Genomic DNA, 18,498 nt, shown 5'->3' on the forward strand with positions numbered 1-18,498 from the left:
AGTAAATAACGGGGCTAAGCCTTCCCCAGGTGTCCCCTCTGTAGCACTAGAAGCTGCACTCAATGGGGAGAGGGCAAAGCTGGGGACAGGACAGTGCTCAGTGCAAATGGCAAGGAGGCCAGAGCCACCCACTGCAGTTTTTGTCTTTATTACACAGCAGACAGGGCCAGGGCCCTTTGCCGAGCAGACGGATCCAGCTACGGAGGAGGAGGCCAGTGCCCATTCCCCATGACAGTAGCACTGGCTCTAAAGATAGTGCAAGGCGGGAAACGACTCAGGGATGCTTATGAAGGCTCCAGCAGGAGAAGTGACCCTCAAAGAAAAATGCTGTGCCCAGAGCTTAGATAACATCCCAGTGCCCAGGGCAGGAAGCAGAGACTCACTGGTGCTGCAGGAGCAGGAGGTGGCTGAGAACCCGCTCCGTTGCCTGGCACTGAGAACAAAACAGGCTCATAAACAGCCACGAATGAAACCTTGATTGTCTGAGTTTATTAGAGTCAAGGTGGACTTTGCCTGCCCCTTGAAAGCAGCGGCTGGTTTAAAGGGGAAGGAGACGTTTCCTGCTCAGTAACAGCTGAGATTAGATAAGGGAAGGGAGGGAACCCAGCTTTGCAGCTGTCTGGCATGGTGAGCTGAGGCCTCAGCTCACCCCTTGGTGAAACCCCATTGGCATATGTGTGCCTGCCCTGCTCAATGGCAGAGCCAGGAGGTGCAGAGAACTGCAGCCCTCATGTGACTGCATTTCTAGCAGGCTCTCCCCAGGATGGAGCTGCCGGCTCCTCTCCCTACCTTGCGCCTGGCCCCCAAGCTGTGCTGCAGGCTCAGCAGAAGCATGGGAGGAGACACAGTGTGAGCAAAGGTTACAGGGAGAGGAACCCTGGCACAAGAGCAGGGGGCAGGAGCCCTAAACTAGACTGCAGCTCAGGGGACGAGGATGCAGAAACCCTTCCTTCCTTTCACATTAGGCTCTCTGCCGGCCGAGGGGCTGGGCCAGCCTGTGACATTGAGTTCAAACCTAAACTGTGCTTTTCCCCAATAGTCAGACACTTGATTGCACGTCCAGTTTCCTTCCTGTGAACAAGTTCTGGTGTTTCTAAACTTCAGTCCAAATCTTTATAGCAGGCTACTGCTCCAGACTCTACTCGCTGACTTTGTGTCTCCACACTCCACAGAGCTGACTCTTCTGCAGGAGACAGAGCAAGGGCAATGAGAAAAGTTTCAGCCAAACAATGCTGTCCTTAGACGCTTCTGCGCATGCAGCCAGCATAGCGGTTCCTTGGTGAGCAGGCTTCGGTTGCTGATACAAACCAGAGTCCTGCAAGGAGCTCGTTTTAATAGGAGCAGTCAGAGCCCCACCCAGCCCCAGGCTGTGCAGCTGGGGTGGAAAGCTCAGCCAGTGGGAAGGGGCAGCCTGGGGCAGTGGGGTTCTGCTCCTGCTATTTCTGTGCTCTGACACTGAGCAAGGCCCTTACCAGCCTGCCGCAGAGGTACTTGTTGTAGGGAGAAGGGTTTTGTCACAAGTACTGTTATATGCGGCCCACAGCTCACACTCCATGTGGCCGCAGGCCGGCTGTCCCTGGAAAGAGTCTCCCAGCTGGTGCCACCTCTTGCAGCCAGGGCAGCCTTTTGTTCCCTCCTCCATCACAGACCAGCTGGAGTGCCCTGGGGCACCCGTGATACAGAATGGCTTGAGATCACATGAAGCCCATTCAAGGCAAGCACTTGGCTTGAATGCAAACAGCCTTTTTAAAAGGAACTAAAGGTGATTTTAGCAGGGCACTGAGCAGCCACGTTCGCATAGCTCCTAAATTCTGTATTTCCTTCCAGAGCCCAGGAGCATGGCACTGCAACCGAGAAGGATTAGCTCTTAGCATGTTTCCTCCCTTGCCTCTGCCCTGCCAGTGGGAAAAGGACCATGCTAGGCACTACGTGTGAAAGGCAGGTAATAGCTTTTCTCACATGTAGGATGGAGGAAGCTTTACCCTGCGTCACGCATCCATCGGAGAAGGAGGGTGAACGTGTGACCTGTCCATACCAGCATATGCCGTGGGTGCTGGTCCCGTCAGCACAAGGTTTGGCCTGTGCAATCCCCTCTGCTGCTGCTACACACTGTCTCGGGGGCTGGCTGGCGAGCATGAGAGAAGAACCCCAAACAGGAGTGCGGCTGCTGAGCAACGAACTCAAGAGGCAGTGGCTTTTATTAGGGTTTATTGAAGCAGCTCCAGGCTGCTGTATAAAAAGATTGTACAGAACTAGCTTGCGGGCCCTTGCAAAGTGTTAAGACATTTCCTGCACCTGGCACTGGTGCTGCAAGAGAACCCAGAGGCCAGCTGCTCCTGGCTAGGAATCTTGCTCTGTCCCTGCTAGTGAACAACAGTTCCATTAGAAATACGGGTTTGCTCACTCGCAGCTCTGAAACAGCCACCTGCCTCCCAAAGTGCTGTAGATACTAGTGACAGCACGCGTTACTGGCAGTGCAGGGGCAGCTGTGGGAAACACAAAGGGATCCTCCCTTCTTAGGCTGATGTCTGCACTGAAAAAAGTGACCGACTGTGAAGGAAAAGGACTACATCCCTGCAGCAGGTAAGGGCAAGAATGGAAAATCTGTCCTTCCTCATCAGCTTCTCAAGGGAGAGCCGGGCAGCCAGCCTGGCTGGAGCTTTGCCCACCAAGCTCCCTTTAGAATCTATCCTAAGCCCTCTGAAACTAATGTGACTTTGCAACCAGTTATTTGACACCCAAGGGGACGGTACTGCGCTGCACGCCTGGTGCTGATGGGTTCCATGTCCAGCGGGAAGGAGGACTGGATTGTGGGGCACCCCGATGCTTGATAGCTTGTGCTCCAGGTCTTGTGTGCCGATTCTTGGGGAAGTGGGACATGAAACTTGTTGCTCCTGGTGAAACCTGTAATGCAGAGGGGGCTGTCGTGAGAACGCTAAGCACTGAAACCAGAAACTCAGGCAAGGTCAGTGCTTCATTTGTGCCAGGGCGGAGCCCCGGCACTTCTGGGCTTGATACATCAGTTATGAATGTAAAAACAACATTGCATAAAGCCCAGCACCTTACATCACAAATTAAGCACTGGGCAAGGTGAGTCCACTCCCCTAAACCTGGCCTTGTGCAGCAAGCTTGCCCGCATCCAAAAAGGAATGTCCTATAAGGTGCAGGATTTTACAGGGAATATTTGGCTGCATCTAACAAACTCATCCAGACACAAGGACACAGGACCATGGGTAAGACACGCAATGAAAGGCCTAGTGATCTGTCTCACTTTGGCACCAACTCCACTGCGGGAGAGTCCACAAAGGGTTAATTCCTGTTCCAACTTTTTAAAAATTAAAATCTCCTGCAGCAGGAGCTAAGTGGCATGAATGGGACCCCAGGATAATTAGAAGAAAGAGACCCTGTGTTTATATGCAGACAGGGCTTGTTTTACAAATGCAATTACAAGCCATACTGGGACTAAATCCCAGCTGTAATCTTGTTCTGGCACTAGCTCTCCTATCCCCACAAGTGACTGCTATTTGAGTGTTCCTGGCAGACTGGCCCTAGCACCATCAGGAGGAGTCTGCGCTAAAACAAACCAATCTGTTATTTATGGCAACCAGCTCTATCTTTGGGCTCCTGCCCTTTGTTGCCGACAAACTGGGAGTTGCTCCATGATAACGTAGTGATCAGCAAGCAGGGCTGTCCTATACCGTGGAGATCAAATCCCATCTGCAACAGCATTCCTCAAAGGCTTCATCTAGGGTAGGACTCTGGAGATGGAACATTCTCCCTCTCCAGTTATGTATACAGCCCTTCTCTCTCTCTAATATCCTACGGCCCAGAGGGACTCTTCCTCCTTCACTGGTTGGGCTCTCCCACATCTGAAAGCTGGGGTTTGACAGCGAGGCTGCTGGGTAGAGAACTCGAGCCATGACAGAGCTCCCTCCCCCAGCGGGCAGCCCTCCTAGAGAGGCCATGCCAGTGCCAGCATCTCTCAGCCTGGAAAGTTTAACCTGTCTGCTTCTGTGCCCTGCTGGAGCAGGGAGGTCCTAGGGGGTCAGCGTGAAGGGTAAGGACTTACTGTTCCAGTCTCGGGGCGAGGCTCAGGCAGACAGGTATTTCCAAGTGCTGACGAAGGCAGTGGGGATGAGGGAGTAGGGCACGGTAGTGACACTGCTCCAGGTGTCGGAGGAGGGGTCATAGCAGTCCAGAGTTTTGCAGCGCTGGGCCCCACAATAGCCCCCTACCACGTAGAGCCTGTTCCCAGATGTAACAGCGCGACAGCTGATGCGTTTAGCAGTCACATCCCCAAATTTGGACCACTGGTAGGTGTCGCTGTGGAAGCGGTACGCAGAGCTGGCCGAGAACTCCGTGTCTCCCCCGATCACGATCACGTGGTTGCCCACTACAGCAGCAGCCGTGTAGCGCCAGGGCTGGGGACAGCTGGCAGGCACTGTCCAGCGGTTCTGGCCAGGGTCGAAGCACTGCACTTTGGGCAGCTTCTCCTGGTTCACGCTGGTGCCACCAAAGACAAACAGCTTCATTTTGGCCCCTACCACAGCAGCATTGCTTACGCCCTCCCGGAGAGGGGCCACCAGGGACCATTTGTCCAACTGGGGGTCATAGTGTTCAACCTGCTTGAGAGAGACAGAGGGCGAAGCTGGGAAGGAGCCACTCACCGCTGTGTGGCCTCCAACGACATAGAGACAGTGGTCCAGCTCAGCAGAGCCATGGCCAAATCGGGCCACCAGCATGGGCGCAGCTTTCGCCCACTCATCGTGGAGAGTGTCGTAAACCCAGACGTCTTTAGAGGCGCCGTTCTCGGAGCCCTTACCGCCGGTGACGTACACTTTGCAGCCGAGGGCACAGGCGCTGCACTCCTTGCGTGGGCTTGGGATGTCAGTGCGGGGGATTATCTCGCTGGTTTGACGGTCAACCACATAGATTTTGTCACACACGAATGTCTGGCCCCCGAGCAGCAGCAGGGCCTGGCTGACCTTCCGAGGTTGGGCACAGAAACCCGTCACCAGCCCATCGTTCTGAAGGATCTTCATCTTGCAGCGCACGGCGTCAGCCACGATCTCCCCTCCCAGCTTGTGGCTGGTCACCAGCTCCTCGGAGGCCACCTGGTTCCGTAGGTAAGACTCTGGCAGGAGGGCCAGGCGGACCAAGCACAACAGCTCTGGCAAGTCCTCATGCCGCCGTGGCAAGTCATACCGGATCCAGCCGATGACAGCCTCGTACACCAGGCTCTCGTCCTCCACCTCCAGCTCCTCGCTCTCCACCAGCTCCAGCAGCTTGGCTTTGGGCAGCCGCAGGAAGTCATCAGTCTGGTAGAGAGATGCGAAGTTGGCCAGTGCCATCCTCCAGGACAGCTCCAGCAGCCTCTCACAGCAGTGGGCGTACGACAGAAGCAGCATGTTCAGGCAGTTGGCTGGGTGCAGGTTTTTCTCCAGGAAGTCGGCCGCGGCGTCGCGGACGTCCTGGAACTGCAGCATGTCTCCAGCCTCCAGCAGGGACTCCGCATTCTCCTCGTTGATCAGCACCCGGGCCGAGTAGACGTAGTCCAGCAGCAGCTCCAGCACCTCTGGGTGCAGGGAATTGTGGAAGTTGACTTCCGCGTCTTTGCTTTCCTTCAGCCCCCCGCTGAACATGGCATCGAAGTACCGGCTGCAGGAGGCCAGCACAGCCCGGTGGCAGTGGAAGGCTTGGTTCCCTGCCCGGAGCACCACGTCGGTGAAAAGATGCCGCCTGCGCAGCAGGTTGAGCTGGGTCAGGAGGCTGTCGGCATGGCCCGGCTTGTGGAAAAGCTGGATGTTCATGGAGCCGGAGCTGGAGCGGGACTTGCGGTTCTCGTGACTGCTGACGGACATGGTCAGTCACAATGCTAGTCTGAAAGGAAAACAGCCGTGACCGTGGGCTCCAGAAACAAAATCCCCACCTGTTTCTCTCCTGCCTCCCGCAGGCGGCTCTCCGATGGGCTCACGCTCCCCCAGCTAAGTCCCGCATCCGCTGGTATGGAGAACACAGGAGGAAGCACTTTGGGCAGCACCGTGCCTGGAGCGAAGCTGCTAGGCTGGGTGGAGAAGGTGGGTTCAGTGCAGTAAGCCAAGTCCCAGAAGGAGAAGCAGCGGAATCAAAGAGGGGAAAGGTCCAGGGAAAGGTCCAGGAAGACGGTCACTGCAGCCACAGTGCAGGATGGCCAAGGGCCGCGTTCAGCTGCACCCTGTGCTGGGCCTGGGAGGAGACCTGGAGCCCCTCAGGCAGAGCCTCTGTGGCGCCTCCCGCACCGCACCGGCCCGCGGGCGGCAGGGGCTCGGTCCGTCCCCTCAGAACCGACACCGCCCCCCCCCCGTAACTCCAGGCCTGCCGGGGCCCGGGGGCAGCGCTGGCGGCGGGCAAGGCCCGGGGGTTGTGACCCAGGCACAGGGGCCTGCGGAAGCGCAGCAGGAATTACCCGCCCCCCCCGAACTACCGCCCGGCGCGCCCGGCGGGGGGATTGCTGCCCGGCCGGACCCAGCTTACCCAGGCCTGAGACCTGCCCGGGGGCGGGGGCAGCGCTGGGGGTGGCTCTGCCCCGGCGGGGGTCGCACCCCCGAACTACCGCCCGGCGCGCCCGGCGGGGGGATTGCTGCCCGGCCGGACCCAGCTTACCCAGGCCTGAGACCTGCCCGGGGGCGGGGGTGGCTCTGCCCCGGCGGGGGTCGCACCCGCCCCCCCCCCCGGAGGCTCGCAGGGCAGCGGCCCGGAGCCGCGCAAACCCGGGTCCCCGCCGGGGCAGGCCCGACACGGGAGTCACGTGACCCGGGCAGGACCCCCCCCCCGCACTCACCGCCGGCCCGGGACACGCTCGCGCTCCGGCTCTCGCCCCCCGCCGCCGCGTGTCCTTCCCGAGTCGCCAGCCCCGCCCCCTCATTAATATACAGTCCCTGAGCCAATCAGCGCCCGACACCCTGCTTGGCCTCGCCCTGGGGCATGCGCGCTCGCACGGCTGGCTCCGGGACCCGCCCGAGCCCCGCGCCCGCTGGCCCCGCCGGGGCTGGTGGCCGGGCCTGGCTACGGTCATTCACTCGCTAAACACCAGCCTGGCCCAGGCTTGCAGCCCCCCCCGTAGGGCTGCCCCCCCCGTAGGGCTGCCTCTCTCTCCCCCCCGTAGGGCTGCCCCCCCCGGTAGGGCTGCCTCTCTCTCTCCCCCCCCCCCGTAGGGCTGCCCCTCCCTCCCCCGGTAGGGCGGCCCCCCCCGTAGGGCTGCCTCTCTCTCCCCCCCCGTAGGGCTGCCCCCCCGGTAGGGCTGCCTCTCTCTCCCCCCCGTAGGGCTGCCCCTCCCTCCCCCGGTAGGGCGGCCCCCCCCCGTAGGGCTGCCTCTGTGCCGCCCAGCCGAGAGGAGGGGGCGCACATGCTGATGGCAGCTGCCATTGCCATGCGGTGCCGCATTCCCGGAGTGGGCACTGCACCCCCAGCAGTCGGCTGCTACGTACCAGCGTGGCAAGCGGCTGGAGCCCTTTCGAGCCCCACACTGACAGCTCTGCCTCAGCTACATCTGCTGCCAAAACCCTCCACCCACAGGAACAGGTCTCAGCATCCCGCTCTACAGCCATGGGCGCCTGCTGTGCCGCTCAATAGAGCCGCGTAGGGGGCTGGAGCTTTGGCTCTGAAGCCCAGGGAAGGGGGCGCGGGTGGGGGGAGGTAGCTCAAGCCGCAGTGTCTCCATGGCTGCCTTTTACTGCCATAGCCTGAGCCCACGTCCATAGACCCAGGTGCTGAGATGTGCTGCTGCCAGGCTTTTTTTACCCTTTGCCTTCTAGCTGTACCCTAAGAGTGGAGTCTGCCAGCAGGCCTGAGTAGGGCACACTGCTTCTCCTGAAGCCTAGCAGCCACTGTAGTGGGCACATTCACACCTGGCAGCACTGATGTGAAACGGCAACACCCACGGCCTGTTGTGAAGTGTGACGCTGCCTTACAGTGCAACACTGCCATACATAACTGGCTCCCCACCTGGAAAGAGGGGGCGGGGGGTGCTCATTACACTCACCTCGCCTTTGGGACCTGCTTTGAGTTCCACAGTTGGAAAGCAGTGCATCGCCACAGTACTAACAGAGAAGGGAAAGGTCGTTTGCCACATAAGAACTCATGAACCCTGGCCTTGAAGACAGTATCTGAAAGCTGCATGGCCTCTGAACCTCTCCATTTGCAGTTTCAGAGCAGAATATCATTACGTTTCCTATGGAGGAGTGTTATTAACAGAGTTGGCCCTCAGTGAGCACAGATGTTCACTGGCTCTCACTGATTAAGGGCCATAAACACAGGAACCATGGGTCTGAGCCATCACGATCAGTCACACACTATAAAGCTGAGTGGCTGATCGAAGGCATTCCAGCTCATAGCTCACTGACACAGCATATCCATGGCCAACTAATCAGTTAAACCACCTATTGTGCAGCAAACATGCTTTCTTGTAATGTGGTAGATCAGGGACTGAATGGGCACAAAGGCCTAGTGGCAGGTGCAGAAGGGGAAAATGTATTACTGTTTCTCAGACTCGTTCTATGATGGAGAGAGACATTCACCAGTCAGTGACTCTGCCTTCAAATCACTTGCTGGGGCATTTGCTGTGCAAATAAGAGCAGGTGAGCTGGAGCAAGTGCAGGGCCGGAAAATCTCTGCAGCAAGCAACAGCTGCCCAACCAGTAAGTGATAAATAGTCAAAGGAAGCATTACTCTATGGTAAACTCTAACCATTCTAGAAAGGGTCATAGCTGGGGCCAGAACTAATTCAGAGAGCAGCCTTTACTATTTCTCAGAGGGGTAGCCCTGTTAGTCTGGCTCTATAAAAGCAGCAAAGAGTCCTGTGGCACCTTATAGACTAACAGACGTTTTGGAGCATGAGCTTTCGTGGGTGAATACATGCATCTGACAAAGTGGGTATTCACCCACGAAAGCTCATGCTCCAAAACGTCTGTTAGTCTATAAGGTGCCACAGGACTCTTTGCTACTTTACCATTTCAGAACTGGTCCATAGTAGTACTCCAGCTACAGACACCCAAACTGATTTAAACCATGCTTAATCTGCATTAAGCTAACACACCTCTCTCCCTATGGCTCAGTGCTATAGTATCTGTGCTGCTGCCCACTGCTGGACACAACAAGCATGTGTACAAGGAAGCAGCTGTAAAACACTCTTGAGATACTGTGGTGAAAAGTGGCCAGTTTGATAGTAGCAGTGCAGCACTGATGTGTTTAAGCATGGTTACTGCAGCCAAGAACGGGGTGCCACCTACCCACCCACTTCAAGGGAACAACACTGTCCCAGAAGTAGGGTTACTCAGGACACCCATCCAGCTGGAGTGCACTGGAAGGTCTGAGACTAGTGATGTAGGGAGGGAAGAAAGAAAACCCTCATCCGGACAAGACTCTTGTGCGTCTCTTGCTGATCCTCTGCAGTCCAGATGCTTTGTTTCCTGTCAGTAAGTGACAGCAAGTGCTGAGCCAAGTCCAGCAACATGCTTCTTCCATGCCAATCACCACATGGCAGCAGGATAAGCCAGGCAAGCAATCATGCAGAAAATAAGGTGAACCCAGAGGCAAACTTCCTGGAATGCTGGTATGTGATAGTGGCAGCTGCATGTTCATAGAGTTTAAGTCAAGAAAGAACCATTAGATAGCTCACCTAGTCTTCTCTCCTGGATATCACAGCCCATTAAATTTCACCCAGTTATCTTGTACGGAGCCCCACAACTTGTTTGGCTAAATCATAACTTTCAGAAAGGCAGCCAGTGTTGACCTGAAGACAGCTAGAGATGGAAAACTCACCACTGCCCTTGGTAGCTTGTTCCAACGGTTAATCATGCTCACTGTTAAAAAATTTGTTCCTTATTCTAATTTTAATTTGTCTGGCCTCAGCTTCCAGCCTTTGGTTCTTGTTCTGACTTTCTCCACTAGAGACACTTTAGTGTCTGGTATTTTCTCCCGGTGAAGTACTTAGACACAGTAATCAAGTCACACCTCAATCTTTTTTGATAAGCTAAACAAATTGAATTCTTTAAGTCTTTCTCTATAATTTTCTCCAGCACCCACATCACTTTTGTGGCTCTTTTCTGCACCCTCTCTAGTACTTAATTTTAAAATATGGACACTAGAAATGGACTAGTATTGGTCTCACCAATGCTGTATACAGAGGTAAAATCGCCTCCCCCACTCCTACTCGCTACTCCCTTATTTACAAATCCAAGGATTGCATTAGCCCATTTTGCTACAGCTTTGGCCTGGGAGCTCAGATTCAGTTGCTCGTCGACTATGACCCCTAAATCCTTTCAGAGTCACTGCTTTCCAGAATGTAGTCCGTTCTGGGAGTATGGCCTTCCTTTCTTTTTTGGAAATGTAGAACTTTGCATTGGGCTATATTAAAATGCATTTTGTGTGGCTAGGCCCATATTACCAAGCGATCCAGATCGCTCCATGTGACTGCCCTCTTCTCATCATTATTGATCAGTCCGCCAGTCTTTGGGTCATCTGCAAATTTTGTCAGCAGTGATTTATCTTCATCTGGAAGTAAATATAACTGTTGAATAGCTTTGGATTTTGCGCCAGTCCCTGCTGTTTCCTACTAAAAACATCCCCATTTGATGATGATTCCCCACGGACAACTACTCTGAGATCTGTCAGCCAGTTCTTCATACATTTAATGTGTGCTTTATTGATACTGTATGTTAATGTGCTACATGGGAGATTAAGCAGGTGAGCAGCACAGCCCAAACAATATATCTCCAAGACATCAGCATGGACACCATGGAAAATCCTCTGTGATGGAAGGTTAGATAAGGAACAGTCTGCACCTGTCCTTGGGCAGGTTTAGCTAACATAGTACAGCTTCAGCCATAATATATTCTGCTGTTTCAGAGCAGCTTGGAACCAGCAAAAGCCAGATAAAAAGAGTTTCTCTCTAGCTCTGACCAGTAATGATCAAAGTCTCAGGCTACGCTTTGTAGTGTTCACTTCCTTTATTACTGGCACTGCCAGAGAAATAATTGTAAATATGATCTTTGGTGCAAGCTCTGATCTTAGCATTTAGTCAGTTGATCCATTACAAGGATATTAAATATGTATTTGATTTTTTTTTTAAGAAAGTCTGTTGGCTGGGATGGAGCCTGACAGAAGAGCACCCACTGGAGAACTCCATACTGTGGCTGATGTTCCATGTGACAGCATCTGAAGGTACACTGGATTTGACCAGTACAGGCAAAAGGTTTCCATTTCTAGCATAAAGGGCTACCTAGGATACTGATAACTAGCACTTCACCATATCACATGCAGCCTGAGCAATAGAGAATGCCATGAAAACAGACCCTTTAAACATCTGCTTCTGTTTTGTAGCTAGCAGCTCTGACCTGGGGGGCCTAGGACCAGGATATTTTACAGGAGAAACACACCTCCATAGACTGAAGACAAGCAAGCAAAACCCACTTCAGATCAGATGTCCCTGGCTGCACTGGCCAAGGCAATTTGGAAACTGACAGATACTTGGCATGCTCCTTTACAGCTCCTGGCATCTCTCAGGAATGCTTAGATCAGAGCAAGAGGGTAAGCTTGTGGAGTTCTCTCCTCTGAGTTTCACAAGTCATAATTGTGTCCATTTCCCCACCCCACAATGAGTTTCCAGACTTGTTTCATGTTCAAGACAACACGGGAGGTGACATCCCCACCTTTTGAGGGTGTGGGGACAAAATGAGAGAAGTCACTTGCTGTTGCTGATTTAATTTTTCCCATCTTTTGAAAAACCTCAGAGTCAGTCTCTCCCAATGGTAATCATCATTTCATTTGTCATCATACCACAGAGCATATTGATCAGAGCTGAGATTTCTCCCTATACAGAGGATGCAAGATGCCCTGATGAGGAAGAGTTATCAACACGTTAACCCTAACTAATCACATTACAGAGACCTTCTGATTACATTCTAATTACATGCTGCACTGATCCATAACGGGAAGCATTCATACTTTACCCACAAAAAACTTAGCCTCCTGAAGCTGACCCCATGGTTCACACAGCCCCAGAACCTGCCCCTACAGATGTTTGGTAGACACCAATCAGGGAAGATATGGTCCCCATGAGACCCACTAGCCATGGAGGAAACTGTCCAGCCCAAAGAAATCCTGGAGGCAGCCAGTGGACAGCATTGGAGAGATCTGCCATACTGCTGAGGATGCTCAAGACTTCAGATTTCACTTGGGCGTCTATTTCCTTTTGACTCTGCTCCAAGGATTCACTGTAGGGAGAAAAAGGCAGAAGTATATCCATCCTCCAGTCTGCCACTAGGGACTCCGGCAGAGTCACATGGCTGAAATCCCCATGATGTGTGCAGTAATTTTCAGAGAGGAAAAGTATCAGAACAAATGATTCAAGCATGGACAGAGGATGTGTTTACATCTGTAAATCTATAATTGTCTGTTCCTTGCCCCATCTGCCTGATAGACCTCAAAATTATTGCAACAAATCCTAGATGTTCTCTGCTGAACAACAGTTCACATGGCTTGTTCTTTTCTCTGAAAATTCAACATCTGCTTGGAATATTATTCTCCTGTCCTGTACCACCTAAGCACAATGATGTCCATTACCTCTCCCTCACCTCAGCCTCTTGAAGCTGACCCCATGATTCACACAGCCCCAGAACCTGCCCCTACAGATGTTTGGTAGACACCAATCAGGGAAGATATGGTCCCCATGAGACCCACTAGCATCTGGAAGATTAGCATCCTCTCTTTCATTGCAAGAACACCCGCTTTTGGTCTTATATCTTACTAACCTCAAAGGCATAGCATTACTTAACAGAGTATTAGATATGTCACAAGGGGATTAATTCCAGCTCATTTGGGATCTACAGCAATAGCTGTGTCCCTTCTCCTGATCCACATTTACATTTGGGAAGCCAGTGAGACCAGATAATAGCAGAAGGTTTCAGGAAACACTAATGTGTATTGTGCATAATTATAAAGTAGACACAGAGGCTGAGAAGCATCTTCTCAGGAAATGTTAACTGATCAATTATCAGTAACCAAGTTTCTGAGTACAGGCTTCCTCATTTGAGATTGATAAGTAATAATCAGTGTCACCGTTGGTGAGCTACTTCAGGCGATAAGAAGTATGTGTTAAAATGACTGTATTACATAGGACAGAATGCATACCCAGTGCGATTTCTCAGCTTCCTTCTTAGCTGAAACAGAATTCTGAGAGACCTGAAAACAAGAGAGATGATGGTAAGAGTCTAAGCTGTCTGTGACCAAGAGAGACTCTGACACCATCACCCCTTGAATGCTAAGGGTCCATCTTAATAAGAACCACCAAATGCTAGCACTAGTCTTTGCCATGGGTAAAGGCATCCTTGTTATAACAGGTTGTATTGCCTACAGGAACGGAAAAGCATTGTTCTACAACAATGATAAGCTACAGGGGGTTAGCCTCGGGCGAGATCAGAAGCAGCATGATACTCTCCCTCTCAAGAGCTCAAATTCTTTCTCGCCAGTCTGATCAAAACCAAATTCTAAGCTTGGTACCAATTTGTCTAGATTTACCTGAACTTTGGGCTTCTAAGTAATGTAAGGAATATGGAATAAAAGGCCAGGGACAATAAACTGTCCTTAGTGAAAATTTTTTTTAAATAACATCTATCATGCAGCAAAAACAACTGCTGGGGTCCTACTAGGGAGAGAAGATTCTGATGTCCTTCATACAGCTAATTTTGCAGAGGATGTTTGTCTGAATCTGCCACCAGGGCTTCTACATGGAGCAAGCAGCTGGAGTAATGTTCAAGGTACTCAAGCTAGCTGGAATAAAAATGCCCTTTTAAAATTGTATGGATTAATGTAGCTCTTAGATCAGGGTTTACTGATGGGTAAGTAGTAGGGTTTCAGCCCCTCACTATAACTCAGAGAATTCTTCCTTCTCCATGTGGGAAGGAGAATAATGTGGAAAGTTTGATTTTACTAATGCATAAGGACATAATTACAGCCATACTATGGCAGATCAATGCCTGTCTTGCTCAGTAGTCTGTCGTTTGTCAGTGGCTGACGCTGGATGCTCCCAGAGTCAATGGAAAAAAGGCAATTTATCAAGTGATCCATCCCTATCAGCTACTCCCAGCTTCTAGTAGTCAGAGGTTTAGGGACATTCAGAGCATGGGGTTGCATCCCTGATCATCTTGGCTAATAGCCACTGATGGATCATACTTCATGATTTTATCTACTTCTTTTTTGATCCTAGTTATACTTTTGGCCTTCACAACATCCCCTGGCAACACATTCCACAGGTTGACTGTGTATTGCGTAGGCTCGCCAGCCCTCCAGGATTGTCCTGGAGTCTCCAGGAATTAAAGATTAATCTTTAATTAAAGATTGTCATGTGATGAAACCTCCAGGAATATGTCCAATCAAAATTGGCAACCCTAGCATCTATATAGCATTGTGGGAAGAAGTACTTCAGGCTGTTTGTTTTAAACCAGCAGCTTTTTCATTTCAATGAGGAAACAAAGAGTCCTGTAGCATCTTATAGACTAACAGATGTATTGGAGCATAAGCTTTCGTGAGTGAATACCCACTTTGTCAGATGCCAGATTAACACGGCTACCCCTCTGATACATTACACTGAGGGTGACCCTGTTTTGTGTAGCAGTAAATAACACTTCCTTATTCACTTTTTCTACACCACTCATGATTTTACAGACCTCTATCACATCCTCCATTTGTTGTCTCTTCTTTAAGATGAACAATCCCAATATTTTTAACCTCTTAATTTGGAAGTTGTTCCATACCCCTAATCATTTCTGCTGCCTATCTCTGAACTTTTTCTAATTCTAATATATGTTTCTGGAGATGGGGTGACCAGATCTGCATATAGTATTCAAGGTGGAGCAGTACTATGCATTTATTAAGTGACATTATATTTTCTGTCTTACTATCTATCCCTTTCCTAATGCTTCCTAACATTGTTAGCTTTTTTGACTTCTGTCATACATTAAAGCAGATGTTTTCAGAGAACTATGCACAATTACTCCAAGAACACTTTAAGTGTTAACAGCAGAAAGTTAACTCTTAATGTGGAAACCAGAGGATTCACTTACTGCACCAAGAAAAATGGAAATGGGGAAAAACTATTTTGAGATAATTTTACAGTAAGAATCCAATTTGGTTTACAATTGAATCATATTAACCAGCTAAACATCTGGCTAATGGAAGGGAGGGCTCTTTCAGGATTCCCATGTTTTCCCACTTGACCTCATTTGCTTGTGTTGGAAACTGAACTGTTTTCCCCATTTGCTATTTCATTAGATGGGGTAAACAACGTAACTAGGAAACAGCTCACATAAAGGTGACCTACTAACTGGTTGTGACTGGAAGGATGTGTGTCCTTTAGGGGTCAGGAAAAAAAAAAAACATCTGAAAGGGTTTTTATTGTCAGAAGAGGAGATGGGGCAATTCTGGTTATGTTTTTACTTTAGAAACAGCAGATGTGCCAGCTAAGTCTTCCTCAAAACATATACAAGAACTGAATCTCTAGTGTAAAATAGAAGATGAAGAAAACTTAAAATCTTCCAGGCCTTCACTTATAAGGCAGCTAAAAAAAGGGCATCAGTCCCATCTCCTTCCCCACACACTTTTGCAGGCCCCTTTTAAGGCAGAGCTTTTATTTGCCTCTTCCCCTACAACAAGAAATACATTGATAAGTGTGGAAGATATTTATTTTTTCATCCTGGTGGGTGGGTCAACAGACTGTCTCTGGACTAGAAAAGTCTGATTATTTAGCAATACAGTAATAATCACCTCTAAGGATTTACCAATATCCTACAGGCTAGGAGGATTTCTAGCACTATATTTTAGGATCACTCAAAATCCCCTTAGTTTCCAGGGTGTCTGTTACAAATAGCACAGCTTCCTTCTGAAGATGGATGCCAAGGCTTCTGATTCTGAGGAGGAGTTAAAACTTCAGAAGAACAACAACAAGGTTAGTAGATGATCCAAAACCACAGTGTTCCGTTGCCCAGCCCCCAGGAATAGCCAGAGCCCCTCCTAAGATCTGTGGCCAGTAAGCCTTTCTGCCAGGCCCTAGAAGCGGAGAAAGTGTTCTCCTCGTGCCCCTTTAAGAGCTGCATCGAGTGAACATTACCGTACAATGCCCAGGACCAGGGAGAGCCCCCAGAAAGCTGTGCTTAATGTCCACCACTTGTGTGAGTTTGTGCGAATAACATCAGCATCAGCAGCCCATGCTACGTGCTCACAGGGGTAGTAGAGCTGATCAGCCAGGTTATTGAGGACAGAGAGCCAGCGGACAATGGTATCTTCTTCCTGTAGCACAGAGACAGGCAAGAACTTAGTACTGGCTGCTTGCTTGCATAAACACCACAGGTTAGACTGTACACTACACCTTGCAGCAGCATTGCTAATCTAGCTTCCTTGCAGCCCAGAGAACAAGTTTACCTCTTTCTGAGAATGGAGAATGAAAACAAGGCACATCACTAACATATCCTGTATTTTATATCCAGCATACGGCAATGATCTTGCACACAGTTTCTGATGAATATCCATCAAGCAGGGACTCTCAACTGAGCCAGCAAAGGACATCTCTGCAGGATTTTCCACAAAGGCCAGCAAGGTTTTTGCTCTCACCCTATTTTGTTGTTGTTTAAAAAATAAACATTTCATGATGATGAAAAGTGAGGGAGTGAGTGCCCTGGAGGCTGCTATTCTGTTATAATTTATTATTTGTATTATGGAGCTCACTGTGCTAGGCGCTGTGCAGGCTGAATACAAGTACGGTCCTTGCCCCAAGGAGCTTACAGTCTCAGAATATGAAAAGAAACAAGGGATAGAAACAGATGTAGAGTAAAAGGAAATAATGAGATGCAATTGGTCACTATGATAGACCAAGGTCTCAGCACACCAGTGATCTAGCAGCTGTCAAGTTTTTTGTAAGCATCATGCCAGAGAAGAGTTTTAAGGAGAGATTTAAAGGTGGATAATGAGGTAGCTTTAAGTTTACAGAGCACGCTTTCCACATGAGGGGCAACATGGGAGAAAACAGGAAGGTGGCTGTTTGAAAATGTAACAAGTGGGTGAGGAAGGCTGGCATTATAAGAAGTCAACCTTTTGCTACTGCAAGATGATGGGTAGGGTAGAGATAGGCCTTGGAAGTGAAGGCTGGATTGGAACCAGAGACCTCCATGGCCTTTTAACACTCCCCTGAGGGAGCTAGGCCAGGGTTCCACACTTCTGAAGTTGCTTGCACTTGTATAGCAGTTACAGGAGAAGCCTGTATTTGTCTTGAAATACAAAGAACATTGAAGTTTACAAATACTATTTCTTGGAATGTGCTTAGTCCATAATACATTTTAGTGAACAGGGTAGTTTGCAAGCTTGAGAAAGCGAGCCTAAGCACAATCCTGTCTGTAACATTCGCTTTGAAATGCCACTGTACCTTAGCACAGTCCTGGAAAACTGTAAGGCTAGAGTATGAGTTGCCAATGGCAACAGGGACCATGTCTTCCTGGGGGTCTGTACAGCACTCAGTGCGACAGGGCCAAAGCGCAATGGGGGATACCACAATTCAAATAAACAATACAGATACTTCAGAGAAATACATGGTAGCTGAGGACCCTGGGCACAGGAGAGGTCGTTACAACTTAGGTAATGCTGCACAGCAGGCCCAAGCCTGCAAGGGGACCAGATGTCTAGGTATCTGTATGGCCTCCATCACCTGCATGCGCTGCCTCCTCACAGTCAGCAGAGGGGGGAGCGCACAACATTTTGCAGGATTAGGCCTTTGGATGTCGAGTGCCACAGGGCACTTAGTCTCTCACAGCACTGTGTGCCCTGTCTACCCCTGATCCCGGGGGAAGGGGGGCAGGCTGCACCTGCTGTGGGGGAATGGCTCAGCCTCCCACGCCTGGGGAATGGGGCGGGGGGGGGGGGCTGGTTACCTTGGCACCCAGCCCGTACTGGCGGCTGTAGGCGAGCATGGCGAGATCATCAAAGAGGCGCAGCACCGTCCGGCAGTGACTCAGCTGGGCCGACACAGCCAGGAGCCTCCTGCCCATCTCTGACTCCGTGGGGCTTTTCCGGGCCAGGACCCCCCCGGCCAGCTGGCAGCCATAGCACAGGGTCCGGATCTGGGGGGAAGGGACGGTTAGCGCCACAGTACGGCTCAGGGACTGCGACTCGCAGCCGAGCCCCCCCATGCCCCACGTCTCCCCTCGGGAACCCGACCGCCCCACGGGGGGGCGAGACAGCACCGCTCCCGTAAACCCCGCCGCCGGGGGGCGCGTCACACACCACTCGGTCACGGCCCCGGTACGACTCCAGCACCGAGACCAGGCTGCTGACCGGGTCCGCAGCGGCCGCCATGGCAACACTTCCGGGTTACTAGCCGCCATCAGGCCGTACGTTTGCAGCGTGATGACGTTGGGGCCCCCAGCAGGCAACGCGGGGTGGCGCGGTGCCTGCTGGGGGATCGCTGTCGCTATGGGG

General features: G+C 51.2%; 1 protein-coding gene across 5 annotated transcripts; it reads right to left on the reverse strand.

The window, feature by feature from the left end:
- Nucleotides 1–132: 132 nt before the first annotated feature.
- LOC115638469 (ectoderm-neural cortex protein 1-like) lies at nucleotides 133–18,426 on the reverse strand. Of its 5 annotated transcripts, none has more exons than XM_030540046.1 (5): nucleotides 18,304–18,426; nucleotides 17,952–18,140; nucleotides 14,007–14,016; nucleotides 4,070–5,866; nucleotides 133–2,904 (listed from the first exon to the last, which is right to left on the reverse strand). In XM_030540046.1, the coding sequence occupies exons 1-4, from the start codon at nucleotides 18,373–18,375 to the stop codon at nucleotides 4,092–4,094; spliced, it is 2,046 nt and encodes a 681-aa protein (XP_030395906.1). In that variant the 5' UTR covers nucleotides 18,376–18,426; the 3' UTR covers nucleotides 133–2,904; nucleotides 4,070–4,091. The 5 variants fall into 5 exon arrangements, with proteins under 5 accessions (XP_030395906.1, XP_030395902.1, XP_030395903.1 ...); XM_030540044.1 differs by lacking the exons at nucleotides 133–2,904; nucleotides 4,070–5,866; nucleotides 14,007–14,016 and adding exons at nucleotides 10,661–12,251; nucleotides 13,168–13,218; nucleotides 16,142–16,320 and having other exon boundaries at nucleotides 18,304–18,424; XM_030540045.1 differs by lacking the exons at nucleotides 133–2,904; nucleotides 4,070–5,866; nucleotides 14,007–14,016 and adding exons at nucleotides 10,661–12,251; nucleotides 13,168–13,218; nucleotides 16,142–16,320 and having other exon boundaries at nucleotides 18,355–18,407.
- Nucleotides 18,427–18,498: the final 72 nt, after the last annotated feature.

This window comes from Gopherus evgoodei, chromosome 22, assembly GCF_007399415.2.
Source record: "Gopherus evgoodei ecotype Sinaloan lineage chromosome 22, rGopEvg1_v1.p, whole genome shotgun sequence".
Taxonomy (NCBI): domain Eukaryota; kingdom Metazoa; phylum Chordata; order Testudines; family Testudinidae; genus Gopherus; species Gopherus evgoodei.

Coding starts and splice junctions, on each gene's coding strand:
- LOC115638469 (XM_030540046.1), bottom strand. CDS start 18,375: ATGGCGGCCGCTGCGGACCCGGTCAGCAGCCTGGTCTCGGTGCTGGAG. Junction 18,141..18,303: donor ACCGGGGCCGTGACCGAGTG/GTGTGTGACGCG, acceptor CCTTCCCCCCAG/ATCCGGACCCTGTGCTATGG.